The following is an 18,545-nucleotide window of genomic DNA, read 5'->3' on the forward strand; positions in this document are numbered from 1 at the left end:
CAGACCCCCTTTCTGGATCCTTCTCCACCCCCCCCCCCCCGGCCCAGGGCTGCCCCGAGACGGCGGCGCACTCCGGCCCTATGTCGGCCTGGAGGTTTTGGAGGCTGGGTCTCCCCGGAGGCCAGAAGGCCCCTCCCGGGCCGTGCTCACCGTCCTTCCAGATCTCCGCCGTGAGCTTGTCGGTGCTCTGGTGCAGCAGCGCCGCGACGCTGTCGTTCAGGGGGTCCATGTTTTTCATCAGCCACTCGTTGGCCTTGTAGTCCACCTGGGGGAGGAGGGGGAGGCGGGCCGGGGTCAGGCCAGCGAGTCTCCAGGAAGCGCGTAGGCTCCCGGCTCTCAGCCTCGGTCCCTGGACCCAACTGCTGGCCGGCCTTCCTATCCTTCCCCTCAACATCGGGACGGTATAAAGGGGGGCTTGGTCTTCTGGGGGCCAGCCTGGCACTCCCGCCTCTACACACACACACACACACACACACACACACACACACACACGGACACACGCACCTTCCCTGCATAGTGCAGCACACTGAAGTCCGCCTGGTCTCGCAGCTGCCGGGGGCGCTGGAACTTGGGGTGACTGCCCTGCTCCTGGGCCACCTTCTCCACAAAGGACTTGTCGGTGGCCTTGGGGAACCAGCACTCCTCGTCCAGGAGGGCCAGGAGTCCAGGGGGGTTGGCCTGGGGTGAGGGGCGGGCACGGGGAGGTCAGCGAGATAGAAGCCCCCCCAGGCCCTGGCCCCCTCCCCTTCCCCCCAGCAGCGCGAGCACTCACGGGCCTCTCGATGAGGTCGATGCAGGGCTGCAGGTCGAGGCCGAAGTCCAGGAAGGTCCAGGGGATGCCCTCCCGCTGGTACTCCTCCTGCTCCAGCACGAACATGGTGTGGTTGAAGAGCTGCTGCAGCTTCTCGTTGGTGTAGTTGATGCACAGCTGCTCGAAGGAGTTCAGCTGCAAAGGGGGCGCCGGTGAGGGGCGGGGCCTCGGGGAGGGGCGCCAGGGGAGGGGGCGGGGCAGGCAGCGGCTGCACCAGGCGGGTGGGCGGCGCGAGACCCCCGGCCCCGCCCCTGCTTCCCAGCCCAGCCAAGGTGAAGGCTGGGGTCCCCTCCTCAGGCCTGCTACCGGGCAGATGTGGGAGCTGAGGCCCCCGAGGGGAGGGGAGGGAGGAGGCGAGTGGGAGGGGGAGGAGGGGGAGAGGGAGGAGGAGGAGGATGGTGCCAACTAGCTTCCCAGCTCTTGACAAATACTGTCTGCTACAGGGCAGGCTCTGGGGGTCGGCGCTCCTATCGTGCCCATTTTACAGATGAGGAAACTGAGGCTTCAAAGGCAGGGGCCACAGCTGGCAGGTGGCCAGAATTGAACTTGGGTCCCCAGACCCCTGTTCACTGCTCTAACCACTGCGCCACCTGATGGCGACAGGAGAAGTGGAGAAGGGGGCTCTCGGTGGGACAAGGGGCACAGGGTGGAGGCACCTGGAAGATCTCGAAGCCAGCGATGTCCAGGATGCCCAGGAAGGAGGCCCCCTGGCGTGGGCTGCGGTCCAAGGCCCGGTTGAGGCGGAGCACAAGCCATCGGAAGAGGCGCTCATAGGAGGCTTTGGCCAAAGCTTCCAGGGCAAAGTCAGCCTGGGTGCAAGAGAGGACCCAGAGGGGTTAGAGGAGTTACCAACCCCTACCCCCAACCTATGTGGGAGGGGAGATGGGAGAGAGACAGGGGAGGGGGAGGCGACAGAGGCAGAGAAAGAGGGAATGTAAAGATGCAGAATGGAGGCCAATGAGGACTTATGATGGGCCCCCAGTCCTGCAGGAACCCCTCCCAAGCCTCCTGGTCAAGGAACGCTCCCTCCTTCCTCCAGCATCCCATTCCATGGTGGATGGCTCCCAATGGTGACTAGAAATCAGCTTTTCTCCCCCATGGACTCCCCCTCCTTTCCTCATTCCCTCCCAGATCCCCAAAGTGACCCTTCTCCAGCTCTCCCCAAGGCCACCCTGAGCAGGCTGTGCCCCTCCCTCTGCCCACATGGGTAAGTACCTGCTCTTTGGTCTGGGCCTTCTGTACATAGTCACGACCAACCTTGATGCGGGGGGAGAGCAGGGCTCGGGAGAAATCGGTCACCCCCAAACCCAGAAGACGGCAGAGTTTCTGAGCCGCTATCAGGGAGAAAGGATGGGTTAAGATCTATCATGCTTTTGGAGGAAAAGGAACAGAGAAATCTTTCATAACCATGCCTAGGGGGGAGAATTTTTTTTTTAATCTAAGATTTTTTTTTAAATGGAGACGTTTTATTTATCCATAACCTTTCCCAAATGGATCCTTCCTCCCCAGCTCCCTTGAAACAAGAATTAGAGAGAGAGACAGAGAGACAGAGACAAAAGCAGAAACAGAGATAGAGACTGAGAGACACAGAGAGAGAGAGAGAGGTTCAACCAAACCAGTAGACTCTGCCAGTATTTGTGGCACTCTGCCCTCAGGCAGGAGGGGCATCTTCTGGCCCTTCTCTGGGCTCAGGCATTATCATTATGCAACATTCAGCAGCTTTGTTCTTTCCATTTCCACCATCACCGCCATCATTTCCTAACTCCTCTCATTTCTCTCTTCAGCAGTTCTTGGACAGATTTCTCCTGGCTGGTTTCTTTGGGGATAATTATTATTGAGCTAATCTCAATAGGCCACAATGAATTCACCCATTTTAGAGGAAGAATTGTTAAGCAAACAAGGGTTGGAGGAGTTGGCAAGAAGCAAAACAAATCATCTCAATTTCAGGAAATAGAAACGCTTTTGCACAGACAAAATCAATGTAATCAGGATATGAGACCACTCTAGTCTGGGAAAACATTACATAAAATCTTTCTAATAAAGACCTGACACAGGGAATTAATAAAACATAGAAGACCAAGGGTCAATTTCCAACAGGCAAGAGGTCAAAAGAGGTATCTCAAAAGAAGAAATGATGTTAAAGGAACAAGACTGCTCCCAAATCGTAGGCGCAATCCATATCAAAATAATTCTGAGGTCTCAGCTCACACTCAGGGAACTGGCAAAGATGACAAAATATGGGAACAGTCAAAGTTGGAGGGGTTGTAGGTAGACATGGTTATTGGAGTTGTAATTTGATCCAACCATTCTGCCCCCTTAGATCCAGCCAAACTGGCCACTTGTTCCTCCTTGGTCCCCAGATGTTTCTCTTGCCTGGAACACTGCCTTCTGACCTCCAACTTTGGTTTCCTTCAAGGCACCACAATGAGAAACTTTGCAGGGTCTTTGAAATTGCTAGTGAAGTCTCTAAAGTAACCTTCCACGGACTCTCTAGTGTGTATGTTCAGGTTTATAAATGGCTTTTACCTCCATTGGAAGGCAAGCTCCCTGGGAGTAGTTTTTTTTTTCCTTTGTCTTTGTGTTCCTAGAACCGGACACTCAAGACATGATTGTGGACTATTGGTTAAAGCACCCCTACCCCTTGACCCCCCAACCCTCATGAAGGTCCAGGAGAGAATAACAAAAGATTCATAGCAACACCTTCTGGCAGTGGTCCATAAATCAAATAGAAGTCTAATTACAACTCTAACCCTGATGGGGAGTGGCCAACCAACTGGCTAAGTGAATGGGGTGGCATCTTATTGTATATTCAAGGATGACGAATATGAGGGATTCAGAGAAACGTGGGAAAATGTGCCCAGGTTGATAGAGACCATCCAAGTAGGCAGGAGTAGAAAAACAATCCACAGCAGGATGGAGGTGCAGAGAGAGCAGAAAGAATAACAAAACAACTGGGTACGCCAGTGCCCGAGCTTGCCCCAGAGGAGCTGAGGGAAGGCAGTGCCCTCCTTCCCTAGAGGGTGGGGCCGGGTGGAATGCTGCGCTCCTCTCTCCCCTTGGACCTCCGGCGGTCAAGGCCCTTGTGGCTTGGCCAGCAAGCGGACAGTGGGAGCAGTTTATTCAAAAATGGATGTGCTATGAGAACCAAAGAACTAAATATTGTCCAAAGGGACTGAAGATCTTGGCTTGGGATCGAGTGTGGTTGTTACTGGGAAAGCATTTTGTAAATAGTAAAATGTTGTAATGTGGAAGCTGTCCTTCTCACACTGTTATTAGTCCACATTTTTATCAAGGTTTTGGCCAGACACGTGGATCACACACAGACACAAATGCACCTTGGAGCACACAGGCGGCGGGGAGGGGCCCCATAGGCTATTTAGCTCCACCTCAATGTACCAGATAAAAGATTCTTGCAACATCAGCCAGATACTACTTGAATCCTTCCAGTGACAGGGAGCTCACTCCTCCCTAAAGCAGTCCCCTTAGAGATGGTAGAGTTGGTGCTGTCTGATAAAGCAAGCCCTGCTCCCTGGGCTGGGCATAGCAGTGGGAGGCTCAGGGACCCTGGCTTGGGGGCTACCTGTATTGTCTGGCATTGTGGCCTGGTCCGAATGCCGCTCTTTCTTCAGGGAGATGTTTCCAAACTGGAGAACAGCAGACACCACTCGTAACATGGCTGGAGGAGTTGGGAGAGAGAGGATCTCAGCAGTGGGGTCTCCCGGCCAGCTCCTCTCCATTCTGGTCTCTTGTGCCCACTTCTGGTTCCCAAATCTAGAGAAGCTTTGCCCTACTGCCCCCCCCAGTTCCTCACACCTTCCTGGGGGACCCTTCTGCAGGGACTCATCACTGGTCCTTTGCCTAGCATGAAGTGTTCCCCGGGGCCCAGTTCTGGTTCCTTGACCTGGGTATGCACAATTCAATTGGGCTCAGGGACCCAGTGGGCACTCTCTCTCTCTAGCCATGTGCCAGGCCCCTTCACTCCTCCTGATTCAGCAGGGTGGCCCAGGACTTGACCCAAACTGCTCAGTGTTCCTTCATCCCCTGCCAGCTGCTGGGTGAGGTCTTGAGAAGGCCAGACTGGAATGCCAAGTGTCCTTCCTCAGGCCTGAAGAGCCCTCTAACCGGAGGTTGGGGGGGCTGGGGGGAAGGCAGGAGGAGCATTCCAAAACTGGCCCCCAGGTGGCCACACCCTGGCCCTCTGGTTCATCCACCCTGGCCAAGGAAGCCCATCTAGGCTCCTTCTATGCCTCTGCAGGCACACATTACTTCTCTTGGGGACTGGAGTGGTTGGACCTTCCCTTCCCCCCCCCAGCCCCACCTAAAGCCTTCTGCCCCAATGCACCTCAGTTCAGGTCCCCTGGCCTCCCTGCCCTCTGGGCAGTGGGGGCCACATATATAAGGGATGTACTGCCTGCCACCAAACAAAACAAGCCAACCTCTCCCACAGAACCCAGATGTTGTCCCTTCTTCTGCCCAGTTTCTTCTTCAGACTAAATATCCCGTGTCCCTCAAATGAAAGGGTCTGAACCCCTCCCCCAGCCTGCTTCTCTACGCTTCCCTGAAGCGGCGGTGCTGAGTCCTGACCGGCCTGGGCTCTCTGCCTCCATTAATGTGGCCTTAAAGTCATTGGAGCCCTTGCCACATGCTGAGTTTGTGGTCCACTAAGACCTCCAGCTTTTCTCCAGATGACTAGCTCTGGAGCTAAGCCCCCTCCATTCCCATGCTGTGGAACAGCCCTCTGGAAGTGCAGTCTAGGATCCCATTAGCTTGCTTGGTTAATTGTCATAATCGTTTTTATGGGAACATCACCCCAGGCTCTGCGTGTGGAAACCAGTCAGATTGTAGGCGGTCTGATGAGACTTTGTTGCGTTGTTTTTATTTTTTGTTTTGTTTTATGTCTTCACCTGGTCTTTTATTCTTTATGCCATTCCTTAAAATATTCACACTTTACAGCAAGTAAACTCAGGCCTGCAGAGGAAGTGACCCTTGAGGCCATTAGAAGGAAGCTCTTGGAAGGCAAGGGACTTCTGCACCCCAGCCTTACTTGGCAGAGTCTCTGGCATACAGTCGGGGCTTCATTAATGCCTTTTCTCAGAGCGATAGTGGATCCATCGCTAGAGCTAGGTGGTCTGGCTTCCTCTTCACTATTGTTCTCCCCCCTTTCTGCTATTTGGTCCTAAGAGATGCAGGATTGGGCTGCTGAGACTTCAGGGGCCACATGGGGTTGAAGGTCAGGAGACCCGGGCAGGGAGCAGGGGTAGGGCCCTGTCATGGACTCCCAAGGAGAGTCACTGTGCCCCAGGCCAGCATCCTCATCTGAGGAATGGGCAGAGGCACCGGGGTCTGAGGGTTGAGCCCCGCGACTGATGCCTGTTCCCTGAAACGAGCCTTTGCTCTTTGATGGACCCCACAGAAAGGACCGAGAACAGTAGAGCTCAGGCCAGGGAGAGCCAGCAGGCTTGGTTCTATGAGCTGCTGGGATGGCGTCTCTCTCTTTGCCTCACTTTACCCCTCTGTAAAGGGGTGAAGACCCTCTAAGAGCGCTGCGGCCCTTGATGGCCTCGGCCACTGTAGCCCAGGGTCTGCAGCAGAGCAGTCAAATTAGTGCTGGTGAATTGGCCATTGGATTCCAAGGCCACCTGGGGCCGGGGACCCTGCAGGTGACAGGCCAAGCCCCCACCATCTCATGCTTTTCTCCAAGTCAATGGTGCAGGGCACTGTGGGCAATTTGGAGCTCCAGGGCCCTCCCGCTGGGCTCCCCCGCTGCCCCGGCTCGGGCCCCAGGCCTACTCACAGACAATCTCCTCATGGGTGAAGCCCAGCACTCGCAGGGATTCTAGGGTCTCGTGAAAGAGCTCACGCTCCTGGCCTGGGGATGAGGCCGGCCCATTGGTGAGGAAGCGGTACTCAGAGCAGGGCTGGAGAAGGAGGTCCTCTGGAGGAGAGGGGAGAGAGTGTGGAGCTGGCGGGGCGTACCCCAAGGGCCTCGGGGAGCTCCCTTCCCAACACTCAGGGGTCTGGGAGCTTTGGAATCACAGATGGTCAGAGAAGAGGCCTGGGGAGCCAAGGAAGGGCTTGGATGGGCCCCCCAGAGCTGGGAAGGGGGGCATCCTCAAGAGCCTTGGGGCACCCCTCCCAACCCTCGGAGCTTGGATTCACTGATGGTCATAGAAGGGGCCTGGGGGCCAAGGGACTGCCAGAGCTTGGAGGCTCCCACAATGGCCTCCAGGACCCGCTTTCCTAGGAAGGCACCCACTGACCTTTCAGTTGCTCCCCTGCTCCCCCAAGGAGTTGGTAGAAGATGTGGAAGCTGCACTCGTCCTTCGCCTGCCGGATGGCCCGGGACTTCTCCAGCAAGTCTGGGGTGAGGGCGGTCAAGGAGCCAGGCCACCATGCCTCAACCTGAACGATCCCTGGAGTCGCTGCCCCCTTGCTCCACGCAGTCACCCCCAGTCTCTAAGCCCTCTCCCACTGCCCTTCGGCCCCCTCCATGGGCCACCCTCCCCCTGCCACCAAACCCCCAGGCCCAAGGATACAGGTCTCAATGTTGGCCCCCACAATGTAGCCGGCCACATCGAAGTTGATTCTGATGAATTTACCCTGGGAGGGACACAAGAGGGGGCTCTCCAGACCCAGCCGGCTCTCCCACTCCCCCCCCCCACTTCCAGCAAGGGTCTCCTCGTGGCTTCAGGAGGCCTAGTTGAAGCCCTGGGCCCGCTGCCTCCTCTCCTGGGGGGCATCCACCCTACCCCACCATGACTCCCAGACACAGCTGGTGACTCAGGCTACCCGAGGGACCCTCCCACCCAGCCAGGGGCCCTGGGCTCACAAAGCGTGAGGAGTTGTCGTTCTTGACTGTCTTGGCGTTCCCAAAGGCCTCCAGGATGGGGTTGGCTTGGAGCAGCTGCCTCTCTAGCTCACCCTGGGGGGGTGGGAGAGGGGTCAGGGGGCTGGCAGGAGCGAGTTGGGGGTGCAAGGCTGCCAGGCAGGCCCCTGAGGAAGGTGGGGTCACTACTGGTCACTACTTACATAGGCCACCGTGCCAGTAGGGGTCTGGGGGGGTCACGGGAAGGCAGGACACAGAGCCAGCAAATGGAGGACATGGAGCAGGACACAGCACATGGAACACATAACAGACACACACAGCCCACCCCCCAAGTCAGACCCCAGGAGCAGCTGGCCACCCTCAGCTGACCTGGCCCTGGGCTTCTTGGCCAGCCTCTTCCAAGGTTCCTGGGTCTTGGGGCTCCTCCTCCCCTGCCCCCATCCAGACCCTCTCGATTCTGGATCCGTGGCCCCTGGCCTCTCGCTCCCTGGGGGCACTGGCCCCCCAGCCCTATTCTCACAGCTCTGTAAAGTGGGTGCCACAAAGCTCACCCACCTCCCATTTTCAGAGGAGACACAGGACAGTTCCTTCCCCTCCTGGGGTCCAGAAGGAAGCACCCCCCCCACCTCAGGCCAGAGCTCTCCCTCCCTCAGCAGCTTCCCCAAAGCAGTGGGGGGCTGAGGCTGCAGCCCCCTTCAGAGAAGACAGCCAGAGAGCACCAACAATGACTTAAAGGTGCTGCCCCAGCCTTCCGAGGTTCTTGGACCACTTCTGGTCGAGCTTCCCTCCCTAAGCCTCAGTTTCCCCATCTGGATGGCAGGCAGAGGATGGGAGGGAGGTCTCAGGAGGGGATTCTTTTAGGGGAGAGCCCAGGAAGCTGGGGGCAAGGCCTCAAGGTGAGAGGGAGGCCACAGCATGAGAGAAAAGGCCCAGGAGGCCTGAGCCCAGGTCAGAAGGGGGCAGCTGCAGGGCCACTCACCGGGGCGCCCTGCTCCCGCCGGCCCTTGGGAGATGAGGCCACGTGCGCCAAGTATTGAATGACTTTCTTGGTGTTTTCAGTCTTGCCGGCTCCAGACTCACCCCTATGGGAGAGGCAGCAGGGGGAGGTCAGCGGACCCCATCCCCACTCCCGAGGCATCCCACCTCCCTTAAGTCCGGGGTGGGGGTCACTCACGTGCAGAGGATGGACTGATCCTCCCGGTCTGTAAGGGACAGAGACAGATGTCACCAAGATGCTGCTGCCCCCCTTGCCAACCTCAGCCTGGCAGAGGGATCTAGCTGTCCTGCCTCAGTCTCCCCCTCTGTGAGCCCTCCTGTCTCATCTCCACGGGTGGAGGGAGGGCAGCCCCAGGGACTGGGGAGGCCCCTGGAGGCTAGAGGGAAGTTGAGGCACTGCCAGTCCGGCCCGCCGGGCTCCCTCAAAGCCGTGGGCCTCAGGAGGCCCAAGACTCAGTCTCACCCAGGCCAGGGAGCACAAGGGCCCAGATTTTCTTTTTCTTGGGGGACACAAATCCTCACTGATAGAAAGAGATTCAAAAAAAAAAAAACAAGTCTCGGAAGCTCTGGGCTCCTCTGAGCCTCCCAGGGGGCAAGGTCACCCCCCATGTCCTCCCCTGGAGCACAAGGCCTCTCCCTGCAACTTCCGGCTAGCCTGGTTTCCTGGGGCTCCTGATCAAGCTGCGGACTTTGCCGATGTGATTTTTTTTCTCACTTTGGGGTGCAGGGGGCCCGGAGTGAGGCTTGACCCCCGAGAAGCTCGGCTGGGGAAAGGCCACCAGCCAGCCCCCGAGGCTGCCTCTGCCTCTGTGGGATGGTGGGGCCAGCCGGAATCCTAGGGGAGTCCCTGGGTGCCCCCTCCTTCCCCGGTCCTGGGCTGCCCTCAGGGCCAGACAGAACCGGGGTGCTCTAGCCGGTGGACAGTGGTCCCCCTCTGGATGACTCTGTGAGCCTGGAGACCTCCCTCCCTGTCTCCACGTGGCCACCTGTCCCTCACAGCCATGATGGGCCCGGGCAGACAAGGCCTCTTGGCTCAGGGTGGGAGCAGCTGAGGCCCTGGCTCTGGGGGACCCCCAGGTCTGACCTTGCAGCATGCTGCGGTAGGCCCCCTCGGTGACCGCATACACATGAGGTGGGACCTCATGGCGTTTCTTGCCACGATACATCTCCACAATGGCTTCCGTATAGATGGGCAGCTGCTTGTAAGGATTGATGACCACGCAGAAGAGGCCCGAGTATGTCTGTGGGGACCGGGGGGTGTTCAGAGGGGGTTCTGCTCCCCCAGGTTTCAGCCCAAACTCTCCCCCAGCACTGGAGGTCTGGACATCTGATTCCAGCCTGGATGGGGCATTTATCTGCCTAGGCCTCAGTTTCCCTAGGATTCCCAGGAGAGTGATCAACACCCCTCCCACCTGTGAGCCTCAGTTTCCTTATCTATAGAATAGAGGTTCTGTCACCCCCTCCCAGGATGATTGAGAAGAGGAGGGGGCACACTGAAGGTATAAGGGGGAGGTATCTGATTCTGCAAGTCCAGGAGCATCTGGGTAACAGCGACTTGGAGGAGAGGACATGGGGGACCAGTGGGGGAGGGGGAGGGAAGAGGAGGAAGGGGGATGGGGAGGAAGAAGAAGGGAGCAGGAGGAGGAAGAAGGGGCAGAAGGAGGAGGAGGAGGAAGGGGGCAGGAGGAGGAAGAGAAGAGAGAGATTGCTTGGCTCCGTGGTAAAGGAGGGGAAGGGCAGGGGTTGGGGTGCTGAGGGGGGCCCGGCGTGGCTGGGATGGGGAGAGCCGAAGGAGGCCGAGGCTCCCGCCAGAGGCAGAGTAACCGGTCGGGTAGGTGAGCGCCCCGCCCTGCCCTGGCAGGGAGACAAATCTCACCATCCTCTCTTCTTGCCCCCCCACCTCTCAAGGCTTCTGGAAGGCGGGCCCGCCCACCCACATTCCCAGGCCAGGTAGCTCATGCTTAGTGGCGCCGCCATGAGGGGCGCCCCCCAAGCCCCGGGCCTCCCTAGGCCGGGTCGGGGGATCCAGAGGCCTGGGGCCTGCCCATGCCCCGACTGAGTGGTTGCCTGAGCCGCCAGGGACGAGAAGGCGGACAGTGGGGTGGCTCTGTCTTCTGCCTCCTCCACAGTCCCCCCAGTCTGACAGAGGGAGAAACTGAGACCCACTGAGGGTGGGTCAGTTGGCTAGGATCTCTCCAGGAGAGCGACTCCCAGGGCAACACCCAAGGAAGCAACCGGAATCTGAGCCATCCGAGACCAAAGGGCAGCCGGGGTGACCACACCTGGGATGCCCAGGGTGGGGGTGGGGGGTTGGGAGAGGCCAGAAGGACCTTTGGGCTCATTCAGCCCAACCTCTGGGTTTACAGGGGGAAGGAGAAGGCCCAGAGGGCGTGGGGACCTGTCACCTCCAGGGCGTTAGTTCACGGCTCCCACGGGATCCCCAATCTTTAATCGCATCCTCTGATAAATGAGGAGAACAACAGAAGGGCCACAGGTCTCACGTGAAGAACCCGTAGAGGCCGAGAGCTGCGCCTCAGAGTCACTTTCCTCTGGCCTCAGTTTCCCCATCTCCAAAGGGAAGGGTTTAGATGGAGCCCCGTGGAGCCGTGGCTCTGTCTGGATCTCCTCTCCCTTTCCCCTTTGGAAAAGGCAGGTAGAGGGCACCCAAGCAGACCCTGGGGGGGGGGGGGCTTTTACAGAGGCACCAAGGGCCAGAGGCTGGGCAGAGCAGAGGAGGGGCAGAGGGGGGCAGGGGAGGGCAGAGAGAGGATATAACAGAGGGGGGCAGAGGCAGGGCAGAGCAGAGGGAGGGTAGAGGGAAGGTGTACCAGAGGGGGGCTAGAGCCAGGGCAGAGCAGGTCAGAGGGATGGCAGAACAGAGGGGGGGCCAGAGGCAGGGTGGGGGAGCAGAGGGAGGGCAGAGCTGGTTCCTGGCAGCTGATGGAGTGAGGAAATCGAGGCATGGGAAGGGACGGGCCAAGGGGGAACCGGCCCCCGTCTTCCTGGAGAAGCCTTCTTACAGATGGGGGGAGTTGAGGCTCGGAGGACAGAGCCTGAGTCGGCCTGATGGGGGCAAACCCCAGGCCAGAGGACGGAAGGCTGGTCCCTCCAGAGATCTCGAGGGTCATTCTGCTTAAGCCCCTCAGCTGACCGGGGGAGACCCAGAGCGGGTCCCATTCTGGGAGTCGCCACAGCCCCAGGACGCAGAGCAAGGCAGGCCTGAAGTGGGTGTTCCCGGGACCGACCCCCGGAGACCACTGGTTTCAGAGGCTGCATGTCTGGGGCCCCCCGAAAAGGAGAGAGAGGAGCTGAGGGTCCAGGTCTCTGCGCTGCCAGGGAGGGGCCAGGAGGCTGGGACCTGGTCCCCAGAGCCCTGGGGGGAGATCAGGAGGAGGTGGCCGGGGTCCCCCCAGGCCGGGGAGGGGAGCAGCGCTTACGTAGATGAGGCCGGAGTAGTATCTTTCCCGGAGGTTGTGCAGCACGGAGGCCTCGTTGAGGCAGGTGAGGTCGGCCATGTCCTCCGCCTTGCTGAACTTGGGGGGGTTCATGCGCTGGACCTGGTCCCGGGGCAGCCGCAGCCTGCGGCCGCTCTCGGCCAGCTCCACCTCCACCTCCTCGGGGCCCTCATCTCGCAGGGCCGCGGCTTCGAAGCCGTGCAGCTCCGAGGGCACCCACACCAGGCGCCGCGCGGCCCACTCCACCTGGGGCGGGCCCACGGCGCCCCCCAGCCCGGGACCCGAGCGGGGGGTGAACAGGAAAGGCTGGGCCGCCTCGGGCACCGGGCCGGGGGCCTTCCTCGCTGTGCTGGCCGCGGCCATGGCCTGTGGGGGAGAGGTCGGGGGTCAGCTTGGGTCACCCCCAGCTTAGGAGGGCCCCCCATGGGGTGGAGCCACCGGGGCCCAGAGAGGGGTCAGCTTGGGAGGCCCCCACAGTGCCATAGGGAAACTGAGGCACAAAGAAGGGGTGGGCCCAATCGGGGCCAAAAACACCCTCAGAGACAAGGGAACTCCCCACCTTCCCAAAGGGGAGCCCGGGCCCAGAGAGAGGATGGGTCGGAGTAAGGCCACCACCCCCCGCAGCAGCGTGGACAGCACCATGGAAAGACCCAGGGACAAGCCTCTCTAGAGGCTCTGACCCCTCACTGCACTCCCCATCTCTGCACTGCCAGCGGGGGCACTGCCCACATGCCCGGCAGCCCTCTGGGGAGCTTGGGGGCCCCTGCCAGCCCCTTTAAGAGGAACTCCAAAGCCCCAGTCCCGGGCCTTCACACAGGGACCCCTGCCCTGCCTCGGGGCCTCAATTGCCTTCTCTGCGAAAAGAGGAGCGTGCAGGGCAGGCCCTCCTCCCAGAGGTGGGGCCCTGGGGGGGGGGGGCTGAGGTCATCGTGGTTATTAATATTGGCTTATATCATCATCCACACTGGCCCGGCTCCCACCCCCCAACTCTGCCCAGCCTCCTCTCCCCATGGCTGCTTCAGCCCTTTCTTCACTTCCAGGCCCATCCTCGCCCACAGTCTCTGTCAGGGTGCCTCCTTGCCAGTGGCCCCCATCCTTGCCTTCCAGACCCCTTCTTTGTGTCAGGGCTCCTGGGTCCCCCCCAGGGCTCACCTCTGGGCCCCCCCTCGGGGCCCCGCTCAGCCTGCTTCTCCTCGCCTCCATCCCAGAAGACTGAACCCCTAGACCCAGGGAGCCAGGCACACCTCGCCTCAGGGCCTTTGACCAGGAAGACTTTCGAATTTCCTCAGGCTGGGCACTCCTCCCTTGGCCCCCCGCCTCCCCTGGTGCCCCCGCTCCTAGACACCGGAGGCCAGCCCCACCTGCTCCCAGGTGCCCAGGGCCGGGCCTCGCCCCTGTCAGACCTTATTACTTGCTGCTTGGGTAAAGGGCGGGGGCCCTCTGGGAGGCAGGGCGGGGACAGGCGTCCTCAGAGCTTCTCTGCCCAGGAGCCACCGGCGCCCCCCAGTTCTGCCATGCCACTTCCTTCCCGACCAGGGACCCGGGCATCCTGAGCCCCCACCTCAGAGACTCAAGAGCCCAGCCCCCTTCCCCCAACTTAGACCCCCCAAGCCTCTGTCCATATTTTCCCAGGGATCCCCTAAGATCATAGGACTTGAGCTGGAGCCAGGATGCAGTGCCCCCCCCCGACCCCAACAGTGGGGTCTGGGGGGGGAGGAGAGGCAGGCTGGGGGCGTGCCCGCCTTGCCCTGGCACTCCTAGTCCTGCCCGCATCAGCAGGTGCCCAGACTTAAGCCTGCCCGGCCCCAGCCTCGCCCCTGTGCCAGCTGGGTCCTCCCAGCTCGTCCCCGGCAGCAGGCAGGGCCTGAGTCAGGTCTGGGAGGCCCGGGCCTCCTGCCAGCCCACGGCATGGCGGCTGCCTTCCTCGGGGCCCGCCCGCCCGCCCGACACCCCCCTCGGGACCCCCCTACTCACCACACACACAGGACACACGGACACAAAGACAGACACACACATGGACCCAGGACACACACACACACGGACACACACAGCACATACTCACCCAGACACACTGGAACACAGACACACAGAGACAGACACACACACACTCACAACAGACACAACCATAGACAGTCACACAGAGGCACACTCACACATGGACACAGACTCGTGCATACACACACACACACACACACACAAAACCATTTCTGCTCAAAGACCTAGGCACTGGGACTCTTTTCAGGGACTCAGGGGCCCCCCTCTCCTCGCACCCAGGACAGAAGGGAGGGGGCCTAGAGACCCAAATGGAAGGGAGGCACCCCCCCCCCCAGGCTCCACCTAAGTCGGAAGGGACCTGGACGGAGCTCCAGCCCTGGCCCCAGAAGAGCTTGCGCGACGGGTGCTTGGCTGTGGCTCCCGGGCTAGGGGCAGAGAGGGTCCGGGCCTCAGGAGCTCCGCCCCCGCCCTGCGTCCCCTGGCCTCTTCCATCCAGATCAAGGCCCAGAGGCCTTGGAGGACCGGAGGAACACCCAGCACCAGGTCCCTACTGCCCCAGCCCACCTGCCTCAGAGTGTGTGTGTAGGAGGGGTAGGGGGTCTCACAGGGTACTTAACCCTATTTGGTTGAAGGTCTGGCAAAAAGTAGTGGGGACAGGGAGTCACCCAGTACCGAAGGAAAGAAGGGGGTCCCTGGCAGAAGTGAGAAGGAAGGGGGGAGTCATCTGGTATTTGGGGGGGTTCACTAGAGGCTTGGGGGAAGGGAGGAAGTTCCTGGGTTCTGTGTGTGTGTGTGTGTGTGCGTGTGGTTGGCACAAGGAAGGGTGACAACGAAGGGGTCTGTGTCTACCTGGAGGAGTGGCTGATTAGTGGGGGACACTGCTTGGGGCAGTGGGGGATGGGTAGAGGGCTACCTGGGGCACCTGGGGGTTAATCTCTATTCCTTGCCACACTGGAGGCTCACCTGGCGTAACCAGGGGATTGCCTGGCACACCTAGAGTTTACCTGGAGGGGGCAGGGACCTGGAATGCCTGAGGGATTGCCTGGCAATGCTGGGGGGAGGGCTACCAGCAGGAGATTACATGGGGGTTCAGAATATTATTTGGAGCAGGGGTGGCTATCTGGTGCACTTGGGGTTCCCTAGGGAACTGGCTCTACCCTAGCTCTCCTGAGGGGTTCCCGGGGGGAGGGAAGCAAGGGATTATTTGGAGGGGGGGGAGCAAGCAAATCACCCAGAGCTGTGGAGGAGGGGCAGGAATTAACAGAGCACCTGAGGGATCACCTGGAAGGGGGACTTCCTGGGGGAATGGGGGGTCGCCTGGGAGGCTCCCGGGGAACAAGGGATCATTTAAAGGGGAGGAATCATGAAGGGGTGGGGACAGGATTAGCTGGAGGGGCTCCCTGGGGATCAGATGACTGGACACACCTGAGAGAACTGCTTGGGGAGAGCTCTGAGTGGGGAGCAAATTACCTGGGGGCTCCCAGGGGAGCAAGAGATTACCTGACCTACCTGGGGGAAATCACCTGGGGCTCCGGGATCCCTTGGCACACCTGGGTGATCACCTGGGGGGGTAAGGGATCAGCTGGTATACCCGTGGGTTCCCAGGATAGTGAATCACCTGGGGGACGGGGGGGGGGGGGGGCAGCAAAAGATAACCTGGCATACCTGAGCTATCACCTGGGGGTGCCTCGAAGGGGGGCTCACAGGGGGTTGGGGAAGCAGGAGATGATCTGCCCACCTGAGCTATCACCTGGGTTCTCAGGGAGGTGGGGGGATCCGGGGGGTCTCGGAGGGGGGTGGGGCTCACTTGGGGGGCAGGAAAGCAGGGCATCACCTGGCGCGCCCCTAGCAGGACCTCCCTGCGGGGGGGGGGCTTCCTTACCTGCGGGGGGCAGGCTACCTGGAGCCCAGGAGGAGGGGAGCCGAGGGATGGCCCAGGTGCGCGGCGGCGGCCTCGGCCGGGCTGGGCAGACGTGACGTCACGAGGGCGTGGCCACACCTGCCGGGGGCGGGGCCGGGCCGGGGCCCGCGGCCTTATAAGGGGATGCGCCAGGTGAGGCAGGTGGGGGCGGGGCCGAGGTCCCGGGGGCCGGCCCCTGCCGCGGGGCGCCGGCTGCGGGTCGGGGGGCGCGCCTCGGCCGCCTGTCCCCGCCTGTCCCCTGCTGTCCCCTCCGGTCCGGCTCGGGCTCGGGCCTGGGCCTGGGCGCGGGGGGCGGGGGCGCGGGGAGCCGGGCTCCTCCAATCAGTGGCCCCGGGCCCGGAGGCTCGGCCAATGGCAGGCGGGGGGCGGGGGGCGAGCCGGCGCGCGGCCAATGGGAAGTTCTAGAAGGGCTCGGGCCGTGGGAAAGTCGGGGGGGCGGGGGGCGGAGCCGGGGGCGGTGCAGGGCCGCGAACGAGCAGGAGCAGCGGCCAATGGGCGCGCTCGGAGGCGGCTCCCCTCCCCCTCCGGCTCGGGCTCAATGGACCGCTTTGTGCGAGCCATGAATGGGGGGCATTGTGGCTGTCCCGGGCCGGGGCGCCGGGCTCCCTGCGGGGCTGGGGGCCGGAGGGCCAGGGCCCCCGGCGCCTCGGGGGCCCCCGGCGCCTCGGGGGACCCCCGGCGCCTCGGGGGACCCCCGGCGCCTCGGGGGACCCCCGGCGCCTCGGGTGATGCTGAGTTCTTGTGAAGCTGGAGGCTGGGGGAGTCGGACCCTTGGATCCACCAGACGGAGGGATGCGCGTGGAAGGCTGGGCGCAGTTTGGCCGAGCCACTGAAGATGCTGGAGGCCCCTGAGGCAGGGGGCGCCCCCCACTCTCGGAATCCCTAGGTCAGGCCGAGATTCTCGACTTCCCCAAAGTACTGATGCCTTGGCCCTCGAGGAACTAGGGAGACCTTTCCGAGCCAGCTCTGCCGTGGGCCCCACCAGTCTCTGGCACATTTGCCCTGAGGTACCTGTTGATTGGCTCTCTCCAATGTCGCTCGTCCAGCCTCTTCCCCTCCCCTTCTTCCCCACTCCCCCATATATGGCTCCCACCTACTTATTTGAGGGACCCAGGAAGCCATCAGGGCAATGATTGAGGCTACGAGAACTTCAGGGTGTCCCTGGGTAGTAAGACTGGCAGGATTCCTGATCTCAGACTTTCTTCCATCTCCAAGTGCACCCCTCTCCTTGCCCATTCTCCTGCTCTCTGCCTGCCCCAAGGGACTGTCCAGCTCAAACGCCATCTGTGACTCCCCGGACCTGGGGACCAAACCAAATTCCTCCTGGGATCCCCCTCCCAGATGAGGAGACTGCTCCTTGGGCAGTCAATCTACCGTCTGTCTGCAGTCTGACCCTGCAAGTCACCCTTCCCACTTGGCAGGAAGACAAAGGGAAAGGGAAAGGGAAGGGGGGAGGGAAAGGGAAAGGGAAAGGGAAAGGGGAAGGGGAAGAAGGGGAGAAGGGGGAAAGGGGAAGAAGGGGGAGAAGGGGGAAAGGGAGGGGAAGAGGGGGGGGAAGGAGAAGGGGAGGGGAAGGAAAGCAAAGGGAGAGGGGAGGAGCACAGGACAGAGTCTCGGGGGAAGGCAGGGAAAAGGCTGGACAAGGCAGAGCTAGAGGGAGGGAGCAGACCAGGACCAAGCAGAGCTCTGGAAGCCTGGGAGCTCAGTCTATGCAGAGGAGGGAAGCAAGCTCAGAACAGAGTCGGTGGGGATGGGCAGGGTCCACACTGGGAGCAGAGGGAGAGCAGACTGAGAAGCCGCTAAGCCGAGAAGTCAAGTGGAGACCACAGCCCAAGAGGGTCAATGGAAGGTACAGCTAGGGAAAGGGAAATGTTTATTGATTGAGGGAAAGGAACTAGTCAGTAAACACTGCTGAAACACCTACTTTACAGCAGGCTTTGCTAATGCGAGAGACAACAAACAAACCTATTCAAACAAGCTCTATCTGGATGAATAGGAAACAACTAAACTAGGGAAGCCCTGGGGGTAAGGAGGACCCGGGAAGGCTTCCTGGAGGAGGGGGTGTGAGCGGGGAGTGGAGGAGGGAAGAGTGCCCCAGGAGTGAAAGATGCAGGCCAGGGTTCACTGGGCGGAAGAAAGGATAAGACCAGACAGGAAGGGAAGGAGCGGGGTCATGATTCCCAGATAGGAGAGGGTCCTGCCTATCTAGAAGACCTGTTGAGGAGGCTAGATGGAAAAGTGTGTGGAAGACCTGAGTCTTCCTACTATAGATATTTGTTGATTGTGCCCTCTTGGCAAGTCATTTAACCTCTCTCAGCCTCAGTTTCCTCTTCTGTTAAATGGGAATCAAAATATCCTCCACTTCACAAGTTTTCTGTGGGACTCAAAGGAAGCCCCATATAATACAGCACTCTGTTAAGGTTCAATTAGGATACAAAAGTAAGCTATTACTAGACTGCTAGTGAGTCAGTAGAACCTAGTCCTCCTTCTGTGAGGAACCGCAGCCTTCAGAAGCTGCTGGAAGCAGAGGAGCTGGATAAG

The 18,545-nt window shown here is 60.6% G+C and overlaps 1 protein-coding gene across 4 annotated transcripts in view; it reads right to left on the reverse strand.

The window, feature by feature from the left end:
• Positions 1-16,252, reverse strand: part of MYH14 (myosin heavy chain 14) — a 35,220-nt gene extending 18,968 nt beyond the window's left edge. The window contains exons 1-17 of one of the 4 annotated variants that reach the window (XM_074220143.1): positions 15,966-16,252; positions 15,593-15,645; positions 12,071-12,454; positions 9,718-9,874; positions 8,812-8,839; positions 8,617-8,719; positions 7,841-7,864; positions 7,641-7,733; positions 7,348-7,411; positions 7,072-7,170; positions 6,606-6,746; positions 4,392-4,487; positions 2,027-2,145; positions 1,468-1,620; positions 773-946; positions 505-678; positions 151-265 (exon numbers count right to left, since the gene is read on the reverse strand). In XM_074220143.1, the coding sequence (XP_074076244.1) occupies positions 151-265; positions 505-678; positions 773-946; positions 1,468-1,620; positions 2,027-2,145; positions 4,392-4,487; positions 6,606-6,746; positions 7,072-7,170; positions 7,348-7,411; positions 7,641-7,733; positions 7,841-7,864; positions 8,617-8,719; positions 8,812-8,839; positions 9,718-9,874; positions 12,071-12,451 (1,921 nt within the window). In that variant the 5' untranslated portion in view covers positions 12,452-12,454; positions 15,593-15,645; positions 15,966-16,252. Of the gene's footprint in view, positions 1-150; positions 266-504; positions 679-772; positions 947-1,467; positions 1,621-2,026; positions 2,146-4,391; positions 4,488-6,605; positions 6,747-7,071; positions 7,171-7,347; positions 7,412-7,640; positions 7,734-7,840; positions 7,865-8,616; positions 8,720-8,811; positions 8,840-9,717; positions 9,875-12,070; positions 12,455-15,592; positions 15,654-15,965 lie in introns of those variants that run through there. The other 3 variants (XM_074220145.1, XM_074220146.1, XM_074220144.1) reach the window with 3 other exon arrangements.
• Positions 16,253-18,545: the final 2,293 nt, after the last annotated feature.

The sequence above is a fragment of the Macrotis lagotis genome, chromosome 1 (assembly GCF_037893015.1).
Source record: "Macrotis lagotis isolate mMagLag1 chromosome 1, bilby.v1.9.chrom.fasta, whole genome shotgun sequence".
NCBI lineage: Eukaryota > Metazoa > Chordata > Mammalia > Peramelemorphia > Peramelidae > Macrotis > Macrotis lagotis.